Source organism: Notothenia rossii (genome assembly GCF_949606895.1).
Source record: "Notothenia rossii genome assembly, chromosome: 11".
In the NCBI taxonomy this organism is placed as follows: Eukaryota; Metazoa; Chordata; class Actinopteri; order Perciformes; family Nototheniidae; genus Notothenia; species Notothenia rossii.
In genome coordinates this window covers 54858817-54880525 of record NC_136910.1, presented here as the reverse complement: position 1 = coordinate 54880525, position 21709 = coordinate 54858817, and the positions used below count along the sequence as shown (strand labels likewise).

At 39.7% G+C, this 21709-nt stretch overlaps 1 protein-coding gene across 1 annotated transcript in view; it reads right to left on the bottom strand.

Moving 5' to 3' along the window:
• Nucleotides 1-152: 152 nt before the first annotated feature.
• Nucleotides 153-21709, bottom strand: part of LOC307024361 (talin-1-like) — a gene marked incomplete at its 3' end in the record, with an annotated part of 31063 nt that continues 9506 nt past the window's right edge. Inside the window, exons 2-6 of the mRNA XM_079658426.1 lie at nucleotides 13083-13157; nucleotides 6774-6936; nucleotides 2280-2377; nucleotides 1056-1185; nucleotides 153-196 (exon numbers count right to left, since the gene is read on the bottom strand). Coding sequence (XP_079514552.1) covers nucleotides 153-196; nucleotides 1056-1185; nucleotides 2280-2377; nucleotides 6774-6903 — 402 coding nt within the window. The 5' untranslated portion in view covers nucleotides 6904-6936; nucleotides 13083-13157. The remainder of the gene's footprint in view (nucleotides 197-1055; nucleotides 1186-2279; nucleotides 2378-6773; nucleotides 6937-13082; nucleotides 13158-21709) is intronic.

Here is a 21709-nt window from a genome sequence, read left to right as displayed (position 1 = left end):
CTGCGCTACGGGTGCTCTGTGCATGCAGGCAGTGACATGTAATATCCAAGGATTAGAAACTTTTGGATGCTGCTGTTTTGAGCATTGCAATATATTTATTTTCATTATGTTATTTATTTAAGATTATGTTTAGGCTCAGCAAAGATTTGTTGTCAGTTTGAATAGGTGTTGCCATGTGCTTTTTTTTTGCGTGGTTCTACAATCAGAGAATTACAAGGGTCTGTAAACGCAATGAAAACAATTGGCCACATTTTTACTTTTTAATACTTTAGTAAAAATTATGTATTGAATAATTTAAGTCATATATGTGTACATATAAATCATTAGTCAAAACAGGGCTACATTTGATTGAATTATAAAAGGTATATTTTCTAGATAAACCTATTAACCCCGCCCCCTTTAAAAAAACGGATCTTTTTAACGGCTCTCCCAAAGGAACGGAGCCATAAGATCCGGCTCCCTTCAAAAGAGCCGTAATTCCCATCACTAATCAAAATTAATTTGATATTTAAAAAATATTGAATCTGAAGAATCAAAATGTATTCTACTTTCCTTTTTTAATTTTCCTTTATTTACTTTATGTAATGTTTTGTTGCTTTGTATGTCTGCCCCTGGACTTTGTTGTAAGTAGAATGTATGATGTTCATGTATGATATTGAATAGATGAATAAATCATTTATTAAATATAGAGGCAGATTTTGTCTTTTTTGTCCTGTTAATTGTATTTTTAGGGAAATTTCATATCCATAAAAAGAAATGACTCCAAACCAAATTGTGTACATTTCTATCAAGACTTTTAACAATATATTAGCACTATGAAAAACATCAGGAATAAGAAGGCAAACATATTTAATATGAAGTATCAAAATGTATTTTTCTTTCCTTTTTTCTTTATTTACTTTATGAAATGTTTTGTTGCTTTCTATGTCTGCCCCTGGACTTTGTTGTATGTAGAATGTATGATGTTCATGTATGATATTGAATAGATGAATACTTTTTTTTTTTTTTAAAGAGAGTAGTCCATCTGATGTGTGAGTGCGTGTGTCGGAGCTGACCTATCCTGGCACAGATGGTCATCAGCATGTCACTGACGATCTTGGAGTCGTCCACCATGACGGTTTTCACGGTGCCGTCCAGCATGCGGATCTTCAGAGGCCTCTGCTTCTTCTTGTACTCCAGAGTGTCCTGCAGACACACAGGGAACAGGGCAGCGTTACGGTTTTTGCACTACTGAATACCAAATACTAAATACTGTTAATATTTACATTCATTATGTGACCATCTATGTTTCCTGTAGTTATTGAATTGCTCTTTTTACTGCATTGTTAGTGTACAGTTTTATTATTATTGTGCTGCTGTGTTTATTGTATTTTGTAACTCTAACTATTTCCTTCGGGAAGAATAAAGATCTTATCTTATCTTACTAAATAGGACACATCCAGGCTTGGGGAGTCATGTCATTGGATGTAATCATGATGCAAAAAAATGTATTTATCATTTTCTGTTGGCTCTGATTTGATTCCTGCTTTTTTAAACTGTAGTATGTGCTGACGTGTTTCATTATTGGTGTATAAGCTACTGCCTGAATATGCTTAATGAAAGGCTGGTTTTCCCTATAAATAAAATCATTTTTTATCATAAATATCTTGCTTTCTTATTTTCTAAAGTCACATCGTTCTGTTGTCCTAAGGGGCCTCTTTTAATGACGGCACAGCAACCAGCAAAAGCAATGCTAACAAATACTAGCCTAATTAACGCTAATTAGTTTAAACCCACTCCAGCCAGTGGATGTGTTTATAACAGTAGGTGTTGTTTAAGCAGGAACATCAGTAGATGAATGTTAGTTATAGTATCTGTGGTCCTCAGCTGCTATAGATTCAAGATTCAAGGCTTTATTGCCATGTGCACATTAGCTACAGTGTAGATAAGGCAATGAAAAACTTAAGTCACAGGTTCTTCCAACAGTGCAAGATGAATATATATAGGACATAGAACGATTAAAATAATTAAAACAGATAATCAAGGATTTTAGCCGGCGTTTTTCTGGAGGGTCTAAATAATATAGTGCATAGTCTACTACTGCAGACATCATATGTTACGTCTGGAGCTTCTGGTTCAATGGCAAACAGTTTAATGCATTCCTTTGTGTTTAGTCCACACATCCTGGAGGTGTTGGGATCAGCTGGTGAACAGACACTGAGCACATGTGTGGGTGGCTGGGGAGTGCTGAAATGATTTGAAGCATTAAGCGGTGTGCAGAGAGCGTGAAGATGACTCACCCCGTTCCTCAACATGTAGTAGTCCAGGGCCTTGCCCGCCTCCAGCCAGATGCCTTTCTTTGGGTCTTCATCGGACAGAAACAGCCCGTAGTCATTGGCTGCAGGAGGAAACAGAAATACTCAGTGAGTCACTGGAGCTGGGTTTCTTGGCATACATGCACACGGTGGTTTTCAGCCACTATTGAGCTATTATGGTCTTACTGTAAGTGCTTGTGTTGGATGTCACTTTTCAAATATGTGCACTTGTCTAGTACAGTGGTTCTCAAATGGGGGTACACGGACCCCTAGGGGTACGTTGGTGTACTGTAGGGGGTACGTGAGATTTATTTTATGTTAATGAAAAAAAAAAACATAATTAATGCATTAAAACAAACTACTAATAGTAGATTAACTACTTTCTTCAAAGGTTTACAGTCATTCTGGATAATAAACGGGGTGCTCTCTTTTCCTCTCCCTCTCCTGACAGCCTAGTCTCGTGCAGCTCGCTGAATCTGTAATGATCGACCCGACAGTAAAGAATAAATATATGTAGGCCTATAACTAGTTTAGCTAGTTCCAGAGTAGATAAACTAGCTAAGTGTGTTAGGTCTAACTCTTAGTGTATTTGCTCCACTCAACGGTCCGTCACAGCGGGGGAGCTGTGATCCGGAAGAGCTGCGTGTTCTCCGACAGCAGCAGCTGATCAGATCTCTCTCTCGCGTCCGGTTAGACTTCACTCGCGTCTATGTCCAAATCTATCAGATCCAGCTAGTTCTAGCTAATGATATGATTGCCTGCTTATCAAAGGACACCTAAACAATAAGCGTTGCTTGGCAACGGCGTGTGGCCGCAAAGTATATCGCTGCATTATACATATGTTTATATGAGGGGTCAAAATGCTCATAAAATGCTCATATCTTTTTTTCTCTTCATTCCCCACGCCCCTAAATAAATAAATATACCAATTTTAGGAAAAGTAACGAAGTTTGAGCAGTGTGGGTTTTATATCAACAGAGTTACACATATTTCAAAACGCAGTGTAATAACTCAGCCTCCCTGTCAGAATGACAAAGATCCTCATTGAAGCTCAGCCCATGTTTCTCACTGTAAGTACAACTTATTAAAAAGATCAGATAAATGCAACTAATGTCGTCTCAGTGTTATTGCATGATGTTAAAATTGGATGCCATGAATTTAGTGATGGATTGTAAACATTTGAAAGGTAGCATTTAAGTGTTTCTCAGTTACAAGGTTGTTGTTTCAATAAATCAGACGCTGATGGTGCAGCGCTGTACTGTACCTCTTTATAGGCATTTTGTCCCTAACAAATTGTGTCTGCGCTGATCAGGGGGTACTTGGCTGAATTTCTTTTCAAAGGGGGTACATTATTGAAAAAAGTTTGAGAACCACTGCTGAATAGTACACATGCGCTGCCTGATGCAGTTGCTCCTGCTAGATTTGAAAATGTTCATGCTTATTTCATTCTTCTTTTAGTAACTCCTAATAGTAACTTATTACACTGTGCCCTCTCTGAAGTCTAGAGAGGTCTTTGTTTATGGCCTTGTTTACATCAGACATTGCTGATCACGATAAAACCGGCTAGCACGGTGGAAGGAACAACGGCAATCCTAAACCGAAGAGAAGAAGGAGGAGAGCTGGGCATGGAAATACAGAGATACTAGAAGCTCTCAAATCAGTGACTAATGAAATGGACAAGCTAAGAACGATAGCAAGGAGTCAGACGGAATATCTGGAATTAGTTTGTCGTTCATTTATGGAAACAAGGGAGTATTTGACGGACTAACACGCGCTTCATCATGAGCCTGTGTCCCTGTGGCCACAAGGACTTTGATTGACATTTTTACATACAACTTTTGTTTATATTAACGTTTATTTATGTTATTCTAATGAGGTGAAACTGTCAGGAGACCTAATTCCCCCCTATCTTGATTTTGATTCTCTGTCTATGTTTATTAGGTCAGTGGGACTCTGGATAACATATCAGGTTACACTTCAAAATGTGACCACTTGTCTTGGTAAGAACTGGATCATTTCATCTGCTGGAGAGTAGAAAGAGCTGTTTTAGGCAAAGTCAGAGATACTAGCTTTCCCTCTTTGTGTTTCTTAAAGGTCCCAAGTCACCCTGTAGTGAGTAAAACTCTAACACAGAGAAGACCTGTCTATGCTGCCCCAGAACGCCTCGTTGGACATTTCTCTTTTTCCATTGTTTACTTCTTGGGTATAGTGACGTAACGTAACGGCTCTGCAGATTGGTCCAAATCGACCAATCCGTGGAGCCGTTACGTTACGTCCGCGGAGCCGTTACGTTTGGACCAATCTGTGGACTTCCTCACACACACACACACACACACACTCGGCGGGACGTTGCGAGGCTCGTTGCTGTGAGGAGCGGGACACTGTGAGCTGGCTCACTGGTGTGGGGTTGGCGAGACAGCGAGACACTGCGGAACTCAGCCTGGGCACACACACAAACTCCCAGCCAGGCTGCGGGTGTGTGTGTGCCCAGGCTGGGTTTCGCGGTGTCTCGCTGTCTCGCAGACGGCCACTGGGCTCACAGGGAGGGGGGGGGGCAGGAGCTCCAACAAGCCGTTTAGGACAGAGAGTGAATACACATACTATACAGAGATGCTGTATGAGAAACCAATGTGAATTTGGAACATTGAACAATGTACATCTATTCTAGTAGACCTCAACAATGGAATTATGATCAGTAGAAACGGCCATGACATGGGACCTTTAAGGTAAAATGGCTTGATCATGTGACCCAGAGAGCTGGTGCTGAAATAGCTCATGCAATAAAGACATAACTCTGCACGCACGCCAGCAGATATATCTGTTGAAGGAGAGCTATTCTCAGCTTACAGCGGCATTTTTAACTGCAGCTCTTCTGCAGAGCCTGTAATCATGGAGACAAAAGGTAGGAAGGCCACAATCCCTCCTGCATTCCCCTGCATGCACCTACAGCTGCTGTGCACTCCTTCTCCATCTAAACTTACTCACAACAAGTTGCATTGCATTTTAGTATCTTTGACACTTTCCGGACAATAGAGAACTTGTTAAAGTTGAGAGATAAAGTCCATTTACTGTACAATATTTAAATATGAAGAGAAGCTCCAGTCTAGTATACGAGTGCTTATTGACAATAACCTGAGACCTAGGAAAAGCAAGTAGTTCTTTTTCTGTAGAAAGGGTTTCATACATCTCAATAAACAGGAGAAGTCTGTCTGTATTTATTTATGTCCTTCAAGTTTTCAGCAGCCGTTCATCTGATGGACTTCAAACCAGGTGCATTGCTGAGGACCAGGAAGTTCAGTATTGAGTTGTTTCAATGAGCAGTTCTTAACAAAAGCAAATCAGACTAACAGGTGCAGCCTTAATACAAAGAAAACTCAAGGAGAGCAATTAATCTAATGCAACAATCTGCAAAACAAGCAACAAGGAGGCTTGGAGGGTTAGGGTTGGGTTTTGCTTGAAAGAAACTAGGTCTTACAAAGTGTTGTCCGGCGTTGTCACAAAACTCAAGTGTTTAAAGTTGCCACACTGGAAGGTGAGGTGAAAGGGCAGCTCAGATAAGAGTGGTGCAGGGATGATGTTTTTTTGTAGGCGGACCCTGAAGTAAAAGTCACAAGGGCTCCATGACACCACGAACAATGTCTTTTTTTAACATTTCTGCAAACTGTATTGCGTAGAAACTGGTAAAGAGGCCCTACTTTGCTTTTGGGGTTTTCCCTTTCCTGTAGTGTGTTGTAAAGATTGTTGTGCCTGTCAATGGTTTGCAAATGCTAACGTCACATGTCGCAGTAGAGACACGACATACATTGGGGTATTATGTTATACAATAAAACGTAAAAATCTCGTGTGAACCACAGATCCTATTTCAGGCATCTAACAAACACGCAATTAAAATCTTGTTGACTTTAAGATAAGCAAACTGAAATACCTAGAAGGTTATTTACGAGTTTTAGCACTCATTCCTGCACCACTCTAGAGAGAATTTGTTTAAAAATGTAGATATTGATGCACATTTTTCAAACAGTTCCATCAGAGAGACCCCAGGGGTGCACAGATGAAAAGTGTGGTGTGTTAAGGAGAAGGCTTCTGAAGCTTTTCGACCATCCGGCAAGCAGCAACAATTAAGTTTACTGGCGCCTTGAAATGTTTTAAATGTGAAGAACTCAACTGTTGTTAGAATTTATTAAAAAAAATGGGGACATTGCAGAAGCTATGGAAGCTTAAAGTGAAAGGACTAAACTACTTTGAGGAAATGTTGAATATGGTTCATCTATTTGGAGAATTGTAAGCTGTACTCTGCACTGCATGTGGATATGCTTTTACTGTATGTTTGTTGAATTTGTTAATTAACTTGTACTTTAAACTGATTTCTAGTAACTGCACACTTTTGATTTATTTATTTTTGCATTATTTTGTAATATGTCTAATGTTGGGGGATGTTCGGTTGTGTTTGTGTAATGTGAACAAATGTCGGGAACTCACGCTGGCCGAGCTGCGCCTCAGGAACTCTCTCCCTGATGATGCGGCAGGCGTCGTACACCATGGTGGAGGGCTCAAACTGCATGGTCTTCACCACGTTCCCCACACCGATCTTTAGGGACAGGGCCACCATGATTGCTGCTCTGCACCTCCACCCAACTCACACCTGCAGGAGGACAAACACGGAGAAGGTCAACACACAGTCTGTTTTTAAACCAGCCTCTTCTCCTGAGCGTATTGACATCTAGCTCAGTGCTTCTCAAACTTTTTTCAGTAATGTACCCCCTTTGAAACATTTTCTGAGCCAAGTACCCCCTGACCGAACCCGGAGATCTTTGATTAAAAAAAAGCCTATATAAATGAGGGATGCCAGAAACTGACCATGATCAAATTCGAAAATCGGACAGCCCTGGCGAATATTAATCGATTATTCGCCGCTGCATATTTTGGTTGAAACTAAACCAGGACAAAAAAGAAAAACCTAAATAATAATAAAAAAATATATAAATAAAATCGAATTTTAAAAAATAATTTTCGATTATGGAGACTGTAACGAAAAATCGAATAATCGCTGGCATCCCTAATATAAATAATTACAATATAGTGATGTTCCATCAGTGTGGGATGTATTAACTCCTTCATGCATGAGTTTTCCAAGGATTTTTCAATTGAAGTAATATATGTTTAACAATTTATGAAAAACTATAAAATACAATACACAAATTTGACATGTTTATATGAGGACCCCCTTAGTGGTTCTAGGAATATTTTATATAAAATTCTGTTTTCTATTTAACTTTTTGTACTAAAATTATTTTTGTAATCATGCATGGTATTTTTTTTATTAACCTTTTTATTTTTTTTAATCGCACGTACCCCCTGCAGTACCCCAACGTACCCCTAGGGGTCCGCGTACCCCCATTTGAGAATCACTGATCTAGTAGATTGTTGCTTCTATTGTGTTTAAATAGTTTGTACTTGTACTTGTTTTAAGGTGTGTGAGCTGAGCTGTGTTTTTTTTTACGTTTTGTTTGTTTATTTGACTGTACAGCACTTTGGTCCGGAGGCTGTAAAGTGCTTTATAAATAAATCTGTATTGTAAGACAAATCAATCGTACACAAATGTAGCCCAAAATACAACACAAACTCTTTTTATTTAGGTATTGTCAATACTGCGCAACCATCAGAATATTTTTGCACATTTGTATACGAAGCTATCTCTTTTAATATCTGAACAGCTTTCCACTTTTCGTGACAATACTGGACATATTCAATTTTATTATTTTTACGTCATATTATAATTTGTAAGTCTTTTTTTTTACATGTCTATATTTGGTATATTTATGTGACTAAATATTTAATGTTATTTTTGTAATAGTTATTTTTTTAAATTGTAGAATTTTTTGTCTGTTTCTTACTTTCGATCTTCTTTGACTGTGTTTATGTATACACCAAATACACCAAGGAAAATTCCTCGTATTTGCCAACCTACAGGCAATACACCTGTTTGATTAAAGACATAATATTAAAACACATATTAGCATTACTTTGCACATTTGTATATCTCTTTTAATATCTGAACAGTTTTCCACTTTTCGTAACAATACTGCACATTTGATGTTATTATTCTGAGTTGTCATATCATACTGTATGTCGTTTTCTATACATTTTTCTGTAATATTTCTCTATTTGTTAATGTTAAAATAGTTCGATTTATCGTTTGTCTGGATAATAGTTCAATGTTTTGGTCGTTTGAGTCTTCTTTAACTCTGTTTAATGTTTATGTATGCACTAAATACACCAAGGCAAATTCCTTGTATGTGTAACCCTTGGAAATAGACCTGTTTCTGATTCTGATTAATACAAAACATACACATGGTCACAAAAATATGAAAACACATACATTAGCTATGAGTGTCTGCTTGGATTTGTGAATATGATTCAGCCACATGTCTTCGTCACTGTGATGCGAGAAGCTAACCTCCTCTCACACAGATTCTCCAACAGCGTCCCACATTCATTTCTCTGCAGATAACCGGGCTATATTCAGAGCTGACTGCATATTTAAGGGTGACCGAAGCTACCTTAAACCAACCACACACACACACACACACACACACACACACACACACACACACACACACACACACACACACACACACACACACACACACACACACACACACACACACACACACACACACACACACACACACACACACACACACACACACACACACACACACACACACACACACACACACACACACACACACACACACACACACACACACACACACACTATATAAACCAAAGTGTCCTCAAAGCGTATCGTATAATGTTTTGGAGTATGTTTAGATTTTTATTTTAGCAGGTTAGACTACTAAAACACAGTGTGTTATAACTTATTTTAAATACTATAGACAGATAGATATTTATATTTCCAGTTTTGTCTGTCTGCTCTTTCAATTTTGTTTTTACAACTTCTTTTATGTGATTTAATTTACGTTAAATGACTTCTATTTGTTTGACTCAGTGAGGTTTCTAGTTCATTTGAATTCCATGGGTTTTTATCTAAAGCACTTTGTAGATCTGCTTGAAAGGTGCTATATAAATAATTTCATTTTATTATTATTACAATTATTGCTGATGTGTATATTTTGACCGTTTTTGTACTTTTTATTTAACAAGCTGCTGTAACGACACCATTTCTTAATTTGGGATCAATGAGTATATCGAATCTAATTTAATCTAATTAACAGTAGCATGAACATGTTTTATGAAAAACAATAACAAAAGAGAAAATACATTTAAAACAGCTACTGTAGGCCACCACTCAAATTGCAACATCAAAAAATGGTTCAACCCAGGTTTATAGGGTTTTGGAGATATGGTGGGGTAACAGACATAAGGGCACAGGTGTCCCAGGTGGGGTCAAAACCAGCATAAACCCCCAAGTTGACTTTATTTAAGTGAGTGATGGCCAAGCCGAGCATAAAGCGATGACAAGAAAGAGAAGCAAACTTTAAAATGAGGAACCCAAGATATTTTTACACAAACACAAGAAACCAGAAGCCTCAGAGAAACCCAGACAGGAAACACCGCATGTTTACAGCAGATATTCTAATTGCTGTCAAAAACATGTTGTTGTAGCGGTCATAGAAACACTGTAACTATGGCTGCTTCTAAATAGAGAAGATTTCCTATTCTTACACAAGTTAAACTTTAAATGCATGACTAACAAATAGTTATTTCCAGAGGTGGGAAGTAAGTACATTTACTCAAGTACTGTAAGTAACATTTTTAGATACTTTACTTGAGTATTTCAATTGTATGCAACTTAGTACTTCTACTCCACTACCATTCAGAGGTAAATGGTGTACTTTGACTCCACTACATGTATTTCATACCTTTAGTTACTTCACAGATGTGGATGAATGATGTGAAATCTAATCAAGTGTTAAATCAGACTTTAGATCCACCTGGAGTAAATCCACAAGCTACCCTGCAGTATACAAAGTCATTGAAACTAGCTGCAACTTTACCAGCTTTGAGAACACTTTCATGATCAATCATTATAAAACATATCATATCTATTATTCTGAAATGGACCAATCTGCACAATGACTACTTTTACTGTCGCTACTTTCACTATATTTTGATGAGAATACTTTTCTACTTTTACTTGAGGAACATTTTGAATGCATGACTTTTACTGTAACAGAGTATTCCTACACTCTGGTACTTCTACTTTTACTCAAGTACAAGATCTGAGTACTTCTACTTTTACCCCAGTACAAGATCTGAGTACTTCTACTTTTACCCAAGTACAAGATCTGAGTACTTCTGCTTTTACTCAAGTACAATATCTGAGTACTTCTACTTTTACCCAAGTACAAGGTCTGAGTACTTCTACTTTTACTCAAGTACAAGATCTGAGTACTTCTACTTTTACCCAAGTACAAGGTCTGAGTACTTCTACTTTTACTCAAGTACAAGATCTGAGTACTTCTACTTTTACCCAAGTACAAGGTCTGAGTACTTCTACTTTTACTCAAGTACAAGATCTGAGTACTTCTACTTTTACCCAAGTACAAGATCTGAGTACTTCTACTTTTACCCAAGTACAAGATCTGAGTACTTCTGCTTTTACTCAAGTACAATATCTGAGTACTTCTACTTTTACCCAAGTACAAGATCTGAGTACTTCTACTTTTACCCCAGTACAATATCTGAATACTTCTACTTTTACCCAAGTACAAGATCTGAGTACTTCTAATTTTACCCAAGTACAAGATCTGAGTACTTCTGCTTTTGCTCAAGTACAATATCTGAACACTTCTACTTTTACCCAAGTACAATATCTGAGTACTTCTACTTTTACCCCAGTACAAGATCTGAGTACTTCTACTTTTACCCAAGTACAAGATCTGAGTACTTCTACTTTTACCCAAGTACAAGATCTGAGTACTTCTGCTTTTACCCAAGTACAAGATCTGAGTACTTCTACTTTTACCCAAGTACAAGATCTGAGTACTTCTACTTTTACCCAAGTACAAGATCTGAGTACTTCTACTTTTACCCAAGTACAATATCTGAGTACTTCTACTTTTACCCCAGTACAAGATCTGAGTACTTCTACTTTTACCCAAGTACAAGATCTGAGTACTTCTACTTTTACCCAAGTACAAGATCTGAGTACTTCTACTTTTACCCCAGTACAAGATCTGAGTACTTCTGCTTTTACCCAAGTACAAGATCTGAGTACTTCTACTTTTACCCAAGTACAAGATCTGAGTACTTCTACTTTTACCCAAGTACAAGGTCTGAGTACTTCTCCACCTCTGATGGGAAATGGCCCGTTGGCCGCAGAGTGACAGCGTGCAGTGAGGAAACAGCAGCATGTGCCGGCCTCATGGCTCTCAGGGATTGGATGTCACAACACAGACCCCCCCCACATCCTGCCAACACTGTCTCACTATCAGTTCCTCCTCCTTGTTCTGCTCCCTGCTTGATGACAGGCGGATGCAGCAGGGAGGGGATCAGATCTCAGGATAACACAGCTATCAAAGTGAATGCTGGGTAATGTAGTTTCATACACCAAGAGACAAAATGCCTTTTTATCTCACCGTTCCTAAAGACTGACACAAGATCCATGAAGGGGAACTTGCTCTTAGGTTTGTTATTATTAGGGATGTCCCGATCACCTTTTTTTGCTCCCGATCCGATTCCGATCATTTGATTTTGACAATTTGCCGATACCGATTTTTCCCGATCGGATCTTTATGCAATGCATTAAGAGAAAAAAAAGCATTCAAGTTGTCCCTTAAGGTTATTTTTTTATTTAAATTGGATATTCTATCCAACATGGATATAGCTTCTTTCTTTCACAGCAGCATTGGATCAGTTCAGTTGTGCAGCATTGGATCAAAACAAAATAAAGCTTATCAGTACTCGTTAGCTTACTGCTACAGTTAGACACTGCGCCCTGCCCACTCTGTTGCCAGATTTGAGAGAAATAAGCAACCAGGTCTATGAAGACAAGCCCCAAAGAAGCAACACATACATGATGTTCTGTCATTTGAAACCAAAACTAAGGCCTCAGGATGACTTTAAGACTTGAACATGGGCATTTTTGTTTTGTAACATTGAATAAAAATTAAAAAAAGTATTTAAAAAAAAAAAAAAATCCCGATCCCCGATTTTTTTCTCCCGATTCCGATCTTTTGAAAATCACGTGATCGGCTCCGATCCCCGATCACGTGATCGGATCGGGACATCTCTAGTTATTATACTTCAATGAGTGACATTTGAGCTGTACAGTAGATAGTCAATGTATTTATACTGAAGAGTTTTTGACACAAGATATGTATATGTGACATATATGTGGTAACATGGAGAAAATCATGTGTCACAATATGCTGGACCAAATGACTTTGATACTGATATTGCGACAATATTGTTTGATTGACCGCTGGTTCTTTCCAAGATATTTTCATAGAGAGAATATGCAGAAAATGTCATCTGCAATGTGGTTTTGATGAGTCATGTCAGAAAGTGAAATCCCCACACTGTAATGCAGCCTCTCAAAACAAGGAAAAGACCACACTTACGATGTTACGATAAGCAAGATGAACGACATGGTCTAGTTTCATATTATTGATTCAAAATGTAAATATTGCACAGCCCTAACTCACATTGAAACCTACTTTCAATGTGGGCAATACAATCGAAGATACAGCCGCTTGTTTTCTGCTTACTTTTAATGTTTAATACCCAATTTAGTGTATTTAAAGTAGAAAGCAGTGTTACCTGATGTAAAGTGGTGTTCAGTGACAGCCCTCCTGCCCGTCAGATGCTGAGCTCTGGCTTTCTCTTTTCCTCTGGCTAAAGAAAGGGAAACAGATCAAGTTACAATCATGTACTGACATATGACACATGCTCTTACATTTCATAACACACAAATCAGACCCTTCAGAGTCTTGCCATCCTTAGCTACATTTCATTTAGCAGACACATTTATCTGAAGCAGGGGAGCCTCCAAAGCGTACGAATTACAGAGAAGATTAGATAACTGCACATTTCATAACTTTTTGTAAGTTTAATTCATACACATTTACACGGCAGAGGGATAACGTAACCTTCTTCCTTACTAGTTCCCACTTTAGTTTGTATGGTGGTGTGTAAAAAGATAGTTCATTTGATTTTCAGAATGTACTTATTTGCACTAAAACAAGTTGGAGTTGTGGTTATCTAAAGGTTATTATAATAATAAGAATAAGAATACATTTTATTTATGGGTGCCTTTCAAAGCTCTCAAGGACACCTTACAGAGCATAATTAAAAACAAGCAACAAAGAAGGTCACACAGTAATACAAGACTTAAAAACAAAGACTTAAAAACAACAATCAGTTTAGAAAAATTATTAAGATATTGAATATGCCAGTTTAAAAAGGTGTGTTTTTTTTAATTATGCTGATTGTACTTGTACGACCCCATTGACATCAGCTGTATGTGGCCCCTGAGCTGAAATCAGTTTGAGACCCCTGATCTAAAGTGACGTACATACACTTCAATGCCTAAGGAAGTAATTTGGGGTAAGGTATCTTTCTCTCCACACCCCTGATTGGTGGACGCCCATTTAGGAAAAGTATCCATTATAATATATATCTGTTCAGGAATTCTAATAAGGTTCAGGAAAACATTGAATGTATCCTCAAAAATTGCCCAAAAGTATTACAATTCTGAAGCTCTGATACAAGTCAAGCTATGTCAGCTCTCGCAAATATTTTAATGGTCCACCAACGTGTTTGAACACACTTCAGGCCCCTGGCTGTAACATGCCGATACACAGCAGCTCTGAGTTGATTCTGTGCAGTTACTCTAACTGTCAGGGGCTTCATCCCCACACACACACACGTACACACACACACACAGACACGTACACACACACACACACACACACACACACTCACTCACACACACACTCTGCTGAGACATGGTTCTTGCAAGACCTTACTCACATGAACCGAGGTCATTTCCTGTTGCAAAAAAGCCTTTCGATGCCATAAAAGGGCATTTCAACTATCTGTATACTGCAGCTATGATTCAGCTGGGAGCAATGTATCCTGTCTGCGGCGAATGTAAGGACACTTTGTTTGGCTTAAGGGAAGATAAGAGGCGACTCATATAAAGCTTATTCAGGTCTGTATGTCACATTGGTTGCATTTCAGTATAATTACTTTTTAAGATACACATATTTCACCTTTTGCCACTTCCAGTTTCCTTAGTATATTAGGTCATTAGTACCAAGCGAAAGACTGAGAGAAATTCTGAAGTCTTGTTCTGCGAATGCTCCCCACTCCACCCCGACTGAAAGAGGAAGTGCTGAGTCACAGCAGTAATTACTAAGAAATGGGGAAGAGTCCACAGCAGCCAATTACCATCAGTACGGCCCGGGAAACCCTGGAGAACTTCAGTGAGGCAGAGTTTCAAGTAAAAGCACCACTCAATGCTTCAATGTGTGTAAATAAGTAGTGACTGTTTTCACAGTATCTGGTCTTGTTCTGTGATATCTGTGTGGGAGGCGTGTGGCGCAGTGGAATAGTGCGTTGGTGTTCGGATCAGGGGGTCACAAGTTCAAACCCCACTGCAGTCAGCATGTCGTTGTGTCCCTGGGCAAGACACTTCCCCCCAAATGGCTTCTGTGGGGATTGCCCACAGTACTGAGTATGTAAGTTGCTTTGGATAAAAGTGTCTAACAAGTGACATGTAATGTGTCTCAGGGCTTTTATAGTACACATTCGACTGCCCCATGAAACATCTCTTTAATGCATAACCTGTCATCACGTATCATTTTACGATAAATAAAGATATTACTTCACTGGTTAGTTTCATTTGTTGCTTGGCAGCCGATGTGCTTGTATTTGTTTAAAAAATATGACTGGCTTTAAACGCTTTGTTGGATTTTTATAAAGTTTTGTTCTTTCAATAAATAAAATACTTTTGCAACTGTGTACACTTTTTTATAATTCCTCTAATCTAAGTAACAGCCCAGGATTGAGTGAGTGTGTGTCTGCACCGCAACGAAAAAGACAAAACTCTGGGGATGATGAACATTACGCTCTCAGTTTGTCAGAGTGACGGCGTGCTGAGACATGAGCCTCATCAGCTGGTTTAGCCGTACAGAGAGAGGGCGGCCAGTGGGAAAAGTCTCAGATTCATGACCACTCAGATGTTCAACATGCTTACCCAGTACACAACGGACACTGACTAGATTTGTATGAAAGATATGTTTATTTGTGCACATCACTATGAATAAGCATTTACAATGGAAAACACCAACCCCTAACCCTAACCCACCCCTAACCCTAACCCTAACCCACATAGGGATTTCCTTTGTTCCCAATAGAAAATGCTGTAGTGTATTCAGAACACATGTTAAACTCAAGGGACCCAAATCTGGCCCCTTTAGAATTTTGATCATGCACTCATATTCATTTAGGTTTTCAAATACATTTTGGCCCGCGTCGTTATAGCTGAAGAATAACTGATGAGCTTGGAGCACAGAAAAGATGTCAGGTAGCTGGACATAACGTAGGCCAATTGATGTGGCTTAATAGCATGTCAACGTTGATGCATTATGTTTGGGTCTATGAAATTGAATGCAAAGTTTATTCACCATTTTGAAAAATGTATGTGCAGTAGATTGCATACCAGAAGGAAACCACAAGATTTTCCTATTTGATATTAAATTTAATTTTCCTACTGAGACCCGTGAAACAGGTATCGTAAATGGCTGTTGGAAAAATGACATTTTGCTTGCCCAACCATTTTAAAAACGTATGCAAAGTACATGCTGATTAAAAACAGTGTTGCCTGATTTTTCCCAGCATGCATTGCACTTTCTAATTCTCTAAAAAGCCATGTATCTGTTTCTACATGTGCCTCAGGACAGTTGCATATATGTTCAACATTAGGAAAAGCCTGATGTAGTGTCCATTCACTTCACTCTTCAAACCTTGGGGTGTGAGGAGGGTATAACCTGGACCTCTTTATTTGTGAAAGAGGGGAAAAACTGAGCAACTAGCTGGTTCTTAAGTTACGTTAACTCCAAAATACTGTTTAGCTATTTGTGTTTCAGTATGTCTGAGGTGAACAGGACTTTGATACAGACTGTAAACTGAAGGCCAACCCACAAAGCACTTCTGAGGCTGGTGAAAATATGTCTCACAGCAACATGCCAGCCAATATTATCACCCGTGTGAGGCTTTCAACTTCCGCTAACAGCGTGTTTGAATATGGGTCACATGAGGTCATGACCTGGATGTCCACACACACACACACACACACACTAACGATGTTCATAATGACGGTAGACCACCACACACAGCAACACAGACTGACACCACTTTTGTGCAATAATACTGAACTATGTTACGATTATTATTTCTGTCTTCTACATATTGTGTTGTGCTTAAACAAAAATAGGTAAAACCACTCTATGCAATATATACTTGTACTACTGTTATCTGGCTGTGCCACTTGTATTTCTATAGCACTGCTACTTGTCTTTTTCTACCTTGAATGCACATTAATTACATTTTTATTATTATGTGCATGCCTTTTTACTTAATAGTGTTTTACCTTAGTCTCTAATATATACTGCCAACCTACTGTTGTAACAATGTACATTTACTGTGGCACAATAAAAGGATTTCTGATTCTGAAGATTTCTCTTGTTTGGATGACATTACAACACACGTCAAAACCACACTGGGAGGGATACCTTTCTTAATTTGACCAAAGAGAAGACTTGTAATATTTACCGGGGCAAACACAGGCAGGTGTAACTAAAAACCTGAACATCGGGTGCATTCAATTTCAGTTCTCCAGCACCAGCGGGTCTCTGTGTCTGACAGCTGTGTGTGTTATTGACCCAATCTCAGCATTAACCTTACATTGTATGAACAGAAAGAACACCCACATTTCTAAATGTCCTTTGAATGAAACTAAGCCATCATTATAAGTAAGTGCACATGCTGTGTTTGCTTTATGACAAGTCAAAATGTGTCCAGTAACAAACGTCTACATGTAGCATCAAATACAGTCTGCTAGCAGCTGCACCATCAGTGCTCAGAGACCTTAGTTAGCGGACTTCACTTCCTGTCAGCTCACAGACTTCCAGAGTAAAGTGACAGCAGGCAACGGTCATCCTGTCCTGTCAGCAGGCAGATACTCTATCTCATGTCCGTCAGTCCAGCCGTGTGTTGGAGGAGCTGTCCGTTTACAACCAGAGGAATACTACAATGCCTTCTTATCTTATTATGGCAGAGCGAAAAATGCTTCTTGCCCATCTGCTCGCCTGGGCTGATAAGTACAGCGTGTGGTAAAGTAGATCCTCTGCCCAAAAGTCTGTACTATGCCACAGTGCCTGAAGCTTACAGTACAGTGCAGTTTCAGAATATTAGAGTACATGTGTTGCCCCAACAGACCAAGTAATATGTTGATATTCTCACTGGCTTTAGTAAAATGTGGGAATATAATCATCAAATGTGTTAATAAGGAAAATATTTGAGGAGGCCCTATAATACTTTTTGGGTTTTCCCTTCCCTATAGTGTATTATATTAGGTGTTTGTGCATGTCAATGGTCTGCAAAGCCTACAATCCCTGTGTTCCCTTGAGTGAGTTTCTCTTCCACACACTCCTCCCTTCCGCCCACTATCCTGAAATTAGGTTAAACCAAGAAGAATATTATATATATTGAATTCACACTGTTGCCATGAAAGTCAATATTACAAGTATTTGACTCCCAGGTCCTCCACAGGAAGAGTTCAGGGGATCCATTTCTCTTGAGCACACACTGCCACAGCTATCGCAGGTAAACGTCACTTTTTAAATCCACTGTCCACATAAGGCGCTTTCACACTGCAGTACTTTTCCCACAAAGGGTTCATGAGAACTTAGTTCATCAGAACTCTTTAGTTCTGATGAACTAAGTACAGATCGCGTTCACACCGGAATAAGTCTCTGGGGGTGGATTAGGCAAATGAAGCCGCTGACGTCACTTCTTCTTCTTCTGCTTTGGGTTTACTGGCAGGCCGCAAACAACTTCACGGTGTATACTGCCGCCCGAAGTCCCCGGCCGGAACTCCCCGGAGTTGGGGACTGGCTTCAGTAGAAGCTGCTGGGACTCCAGTTTTTTCACAGTAAAACCACATTGTTCTAACTCCAAGCTACCACCTGCTGCTATCTTCTGTGAGGGAGGAGGACGAAGACTTCTCAGAATAGCATTTGAAAGGTTAGGTTGTATCCTGGCTTTGGTTAAATGGTCAGCACACCACCTTCCCAAAGTGTGCCATCTAATCACAATAACATATAGGGATGGGTATCGTTAAGGTTTTAACGGTACTACTACTTTTATCGATACCGCCTATCGGTCCGGTCTTTTAACGGTACTCTTATCAGTTCTTTTGAAAAAAAAAAAAAAAGGTAAACTAACTAAACAAATTGTGAACAAAACTAACATTGCTTTTTATTTAAATTAAATAAATATTTCACATCAAAAGAAACAACAATGTTTTAACAACTCGTATTAAATAATCTGAGGACAGAAGTGTAAACAGAATAGCTGAAACTTTAACAAACTAAATAACTTTACCTCTAATCATTAGCCCATGTTTGTATAATTGAGTTAATTCCGTGTGTTGCTGCTAGCATACATAACACCTGACGTGGAAACGTGGGGGCTACAGAGCTACTAGAAAGACAGTCGAACCCGGTGCATTCCTCCGTCTGGATGTGGTGCACTTTTGCTAAATGTTTAGACAAATTGCTCGTGTCACCGCCCTTACATGCTAAACTCTTATTGCACTTTTGGCAACGAGCATTGTTCACATCGAGACGGGTAAAGTTTAACCACACCTCGGAGCGCGTTCTCTCCGCCATGTCCTCCGTGTGTGTTGCTGCATGTAGCAGCTGCGTGTGTGTAAACTGAGCCCGCCCCCTCGGGGAGAGAGATCTCTCAGCTGGATTGGAAAGATCGAAAATACTAAAAAGACGCATTTTGCACGCTTTTTGCATATTAGAAACGGAGTTGGTGACACTAAAACTGCAATATAATGTTTGTGTAGCAATAATACACATGACATATATTTTGTACATGTCTCCAGTACATACTTGTCAACACTCCCGATTTTCGCGGGAGACTCCCGATTTCATTGCCCTCTCCCGGTTTCCTCCCGGGCTCATATTTCTCCCGCATTTCTCCCGATTTCTGACTAAATCAGATTTACACACGACTGTTTCCACTCGGACTTTAATACAGCTACACCATTGTTTGGTTTCCATGGTAACACGTCTCTTGCGCGCAACTCAAAGTCTGAGAGGGTGAGGCAGATATTCACAGAAAACAGAACAAGAATCGACAACTACTCTCTGCTCACTCCTTTCTGTAAAATACAGGTCCAGCCCACACATATGCTCCATCAAGGACGGTGCTACAGGCCGCAAGGCAGTGCACTTACAACTACAATAAGCATGTTAATGTTAATCTAACAGCTCCGGCGACCCACTAGCACCGAGTCAATGGTGTGCCAAAGTGTGCCGTTAGCAAACAGTGTGGAGGTTCAGCACATCAGAGCAGTATTTAACACGTGTCTGTTACATGAACTTTATCCACTACACAGTGTTGATAGAGCATGTTTCACACACACCAAGGTATCCCAAGTAGTCCCCAGCACTGCAGTGACTTAACAGAAGTGGAAGGACTTTGCTTAATAATGAATACCACAATAGTATATCAGTAAAATATCTAAAAATCATTTATCTTCAAATAAATCTAGTTCTGTAACAACAACAGCTGGTAGTTGTATCCCTATATCTTTGTTTACCTTCAAGAGATTAAAAAGGTCAATATCGCCTGTTACTCCCTTTACTAAAAGTATAGAGGTGTTGTCTGTTAAGGAGGTGTTGCAGAAGTAAAACGAGAAGTGGTGCACAACAGCTGACCACGAGTTCACACACACTGCGGAGCACACACTAAGGCCTCGGTTCCACGCTGCACTCGAACATCCTGTGTGATGGAGGCGTCCATATCTGCCCTGCTACACCATCACAGCACACTGCACCACCATCAACACAACAAGTGGCATCATACTAAAGACTTAGAACAGTTACTTTCCCATATGAGCACTGCTTCTTCTGCAGGCCTATACAGACTGCTAAATAGTACTGCAGGAATGAGTCCTGATAGCTGTAAATGTGTTATTATTTTACTTTTTCCCACTTCTTGAATTCAATGTCTGCTTTTAGCGTGTTTGGGGTTACAGTATATGCCTGAAATAGGATCTGTGGTAAACACAAGCTCAAGAGATTTACAGGTTTTGTTCCAGGACATAACATACATCTGTAAATATCCCACTTGTGAATGTCCGAGCTTCTATTCGTGATCAAAACAGCGGTTGCAAACGAGTGTCTAAATGAAACCACTAAACATCATTAGGCAACGTTAAGGCCCAGATACACCGGCCAGTCACCTGAGAAGTCGCCGACGCCGACACCGACTATTGCGTCGCCGGACTCTCCTGCGTATTTGCCGACTTCGCGCACTGGAACACACCGCAAATCCGAGCCGAGCACGTATGAACTGCGCGTATGCTTGAGTGGCAATAACTCTCCTTAACAGCAGGGGGCGGTAGTGTGTATTCATCATTCAAAAGAGGCAACAACCGGAACAACCGGAAGACAGAGAAGAAGAAGAGACTCCGTGATATAAACAAACAACAAATAGCGTTTTTCTTTCCATTTTCACTCTCGTCCATTGAAAACATGAACGAACAGGAGCTCTATAAACCGATGAGGTGAAATAGCCGTCCGTGTGTGTTCCATCTTCCATTTTAAATCATTTGTTTACCTCCCTCACTTCCGTTAACGCTTCTCATGCACTGATTCGCTAGCTGAACAGCCAATCAGTGTTATCCCTTTGTCCGACTTCCGGTGGTGTTCCCGACGAAAAGGCGTCAGGTCGGCAGAAAAGACCCGACGGTGCGGCGCACACCACTCCGAATAGGGCGTGTCCACGCTCATGTTCGGCCCGACTCCCATTTACTGCCGATTTCGGGCCGGTGTATCTGGGCCTTTAGTCACCTTTAGCTTAGCGGTGGTGATGCCACTGTGATGGTGTTTGTTTATAGCCTAACGTTAGCTTTTTCACTCCTAATTTCTGAATTTACTTGAAAACAAAATCCTAAAAGTTGTGTTAATAGATGGAGATTATCCTGCTGAACAAATCATGTCTTTGCCACTGGTCTTATTTCTGCAATATTCTAAAATCCAATGGGAATATCCCCATTGCTGTTCGTGGAGGGACCCTATAGCGATGCTAACTTCTAGGTTAACCGACAAAACCACGTGATCGCTGCACTTTTCTACAAGAAT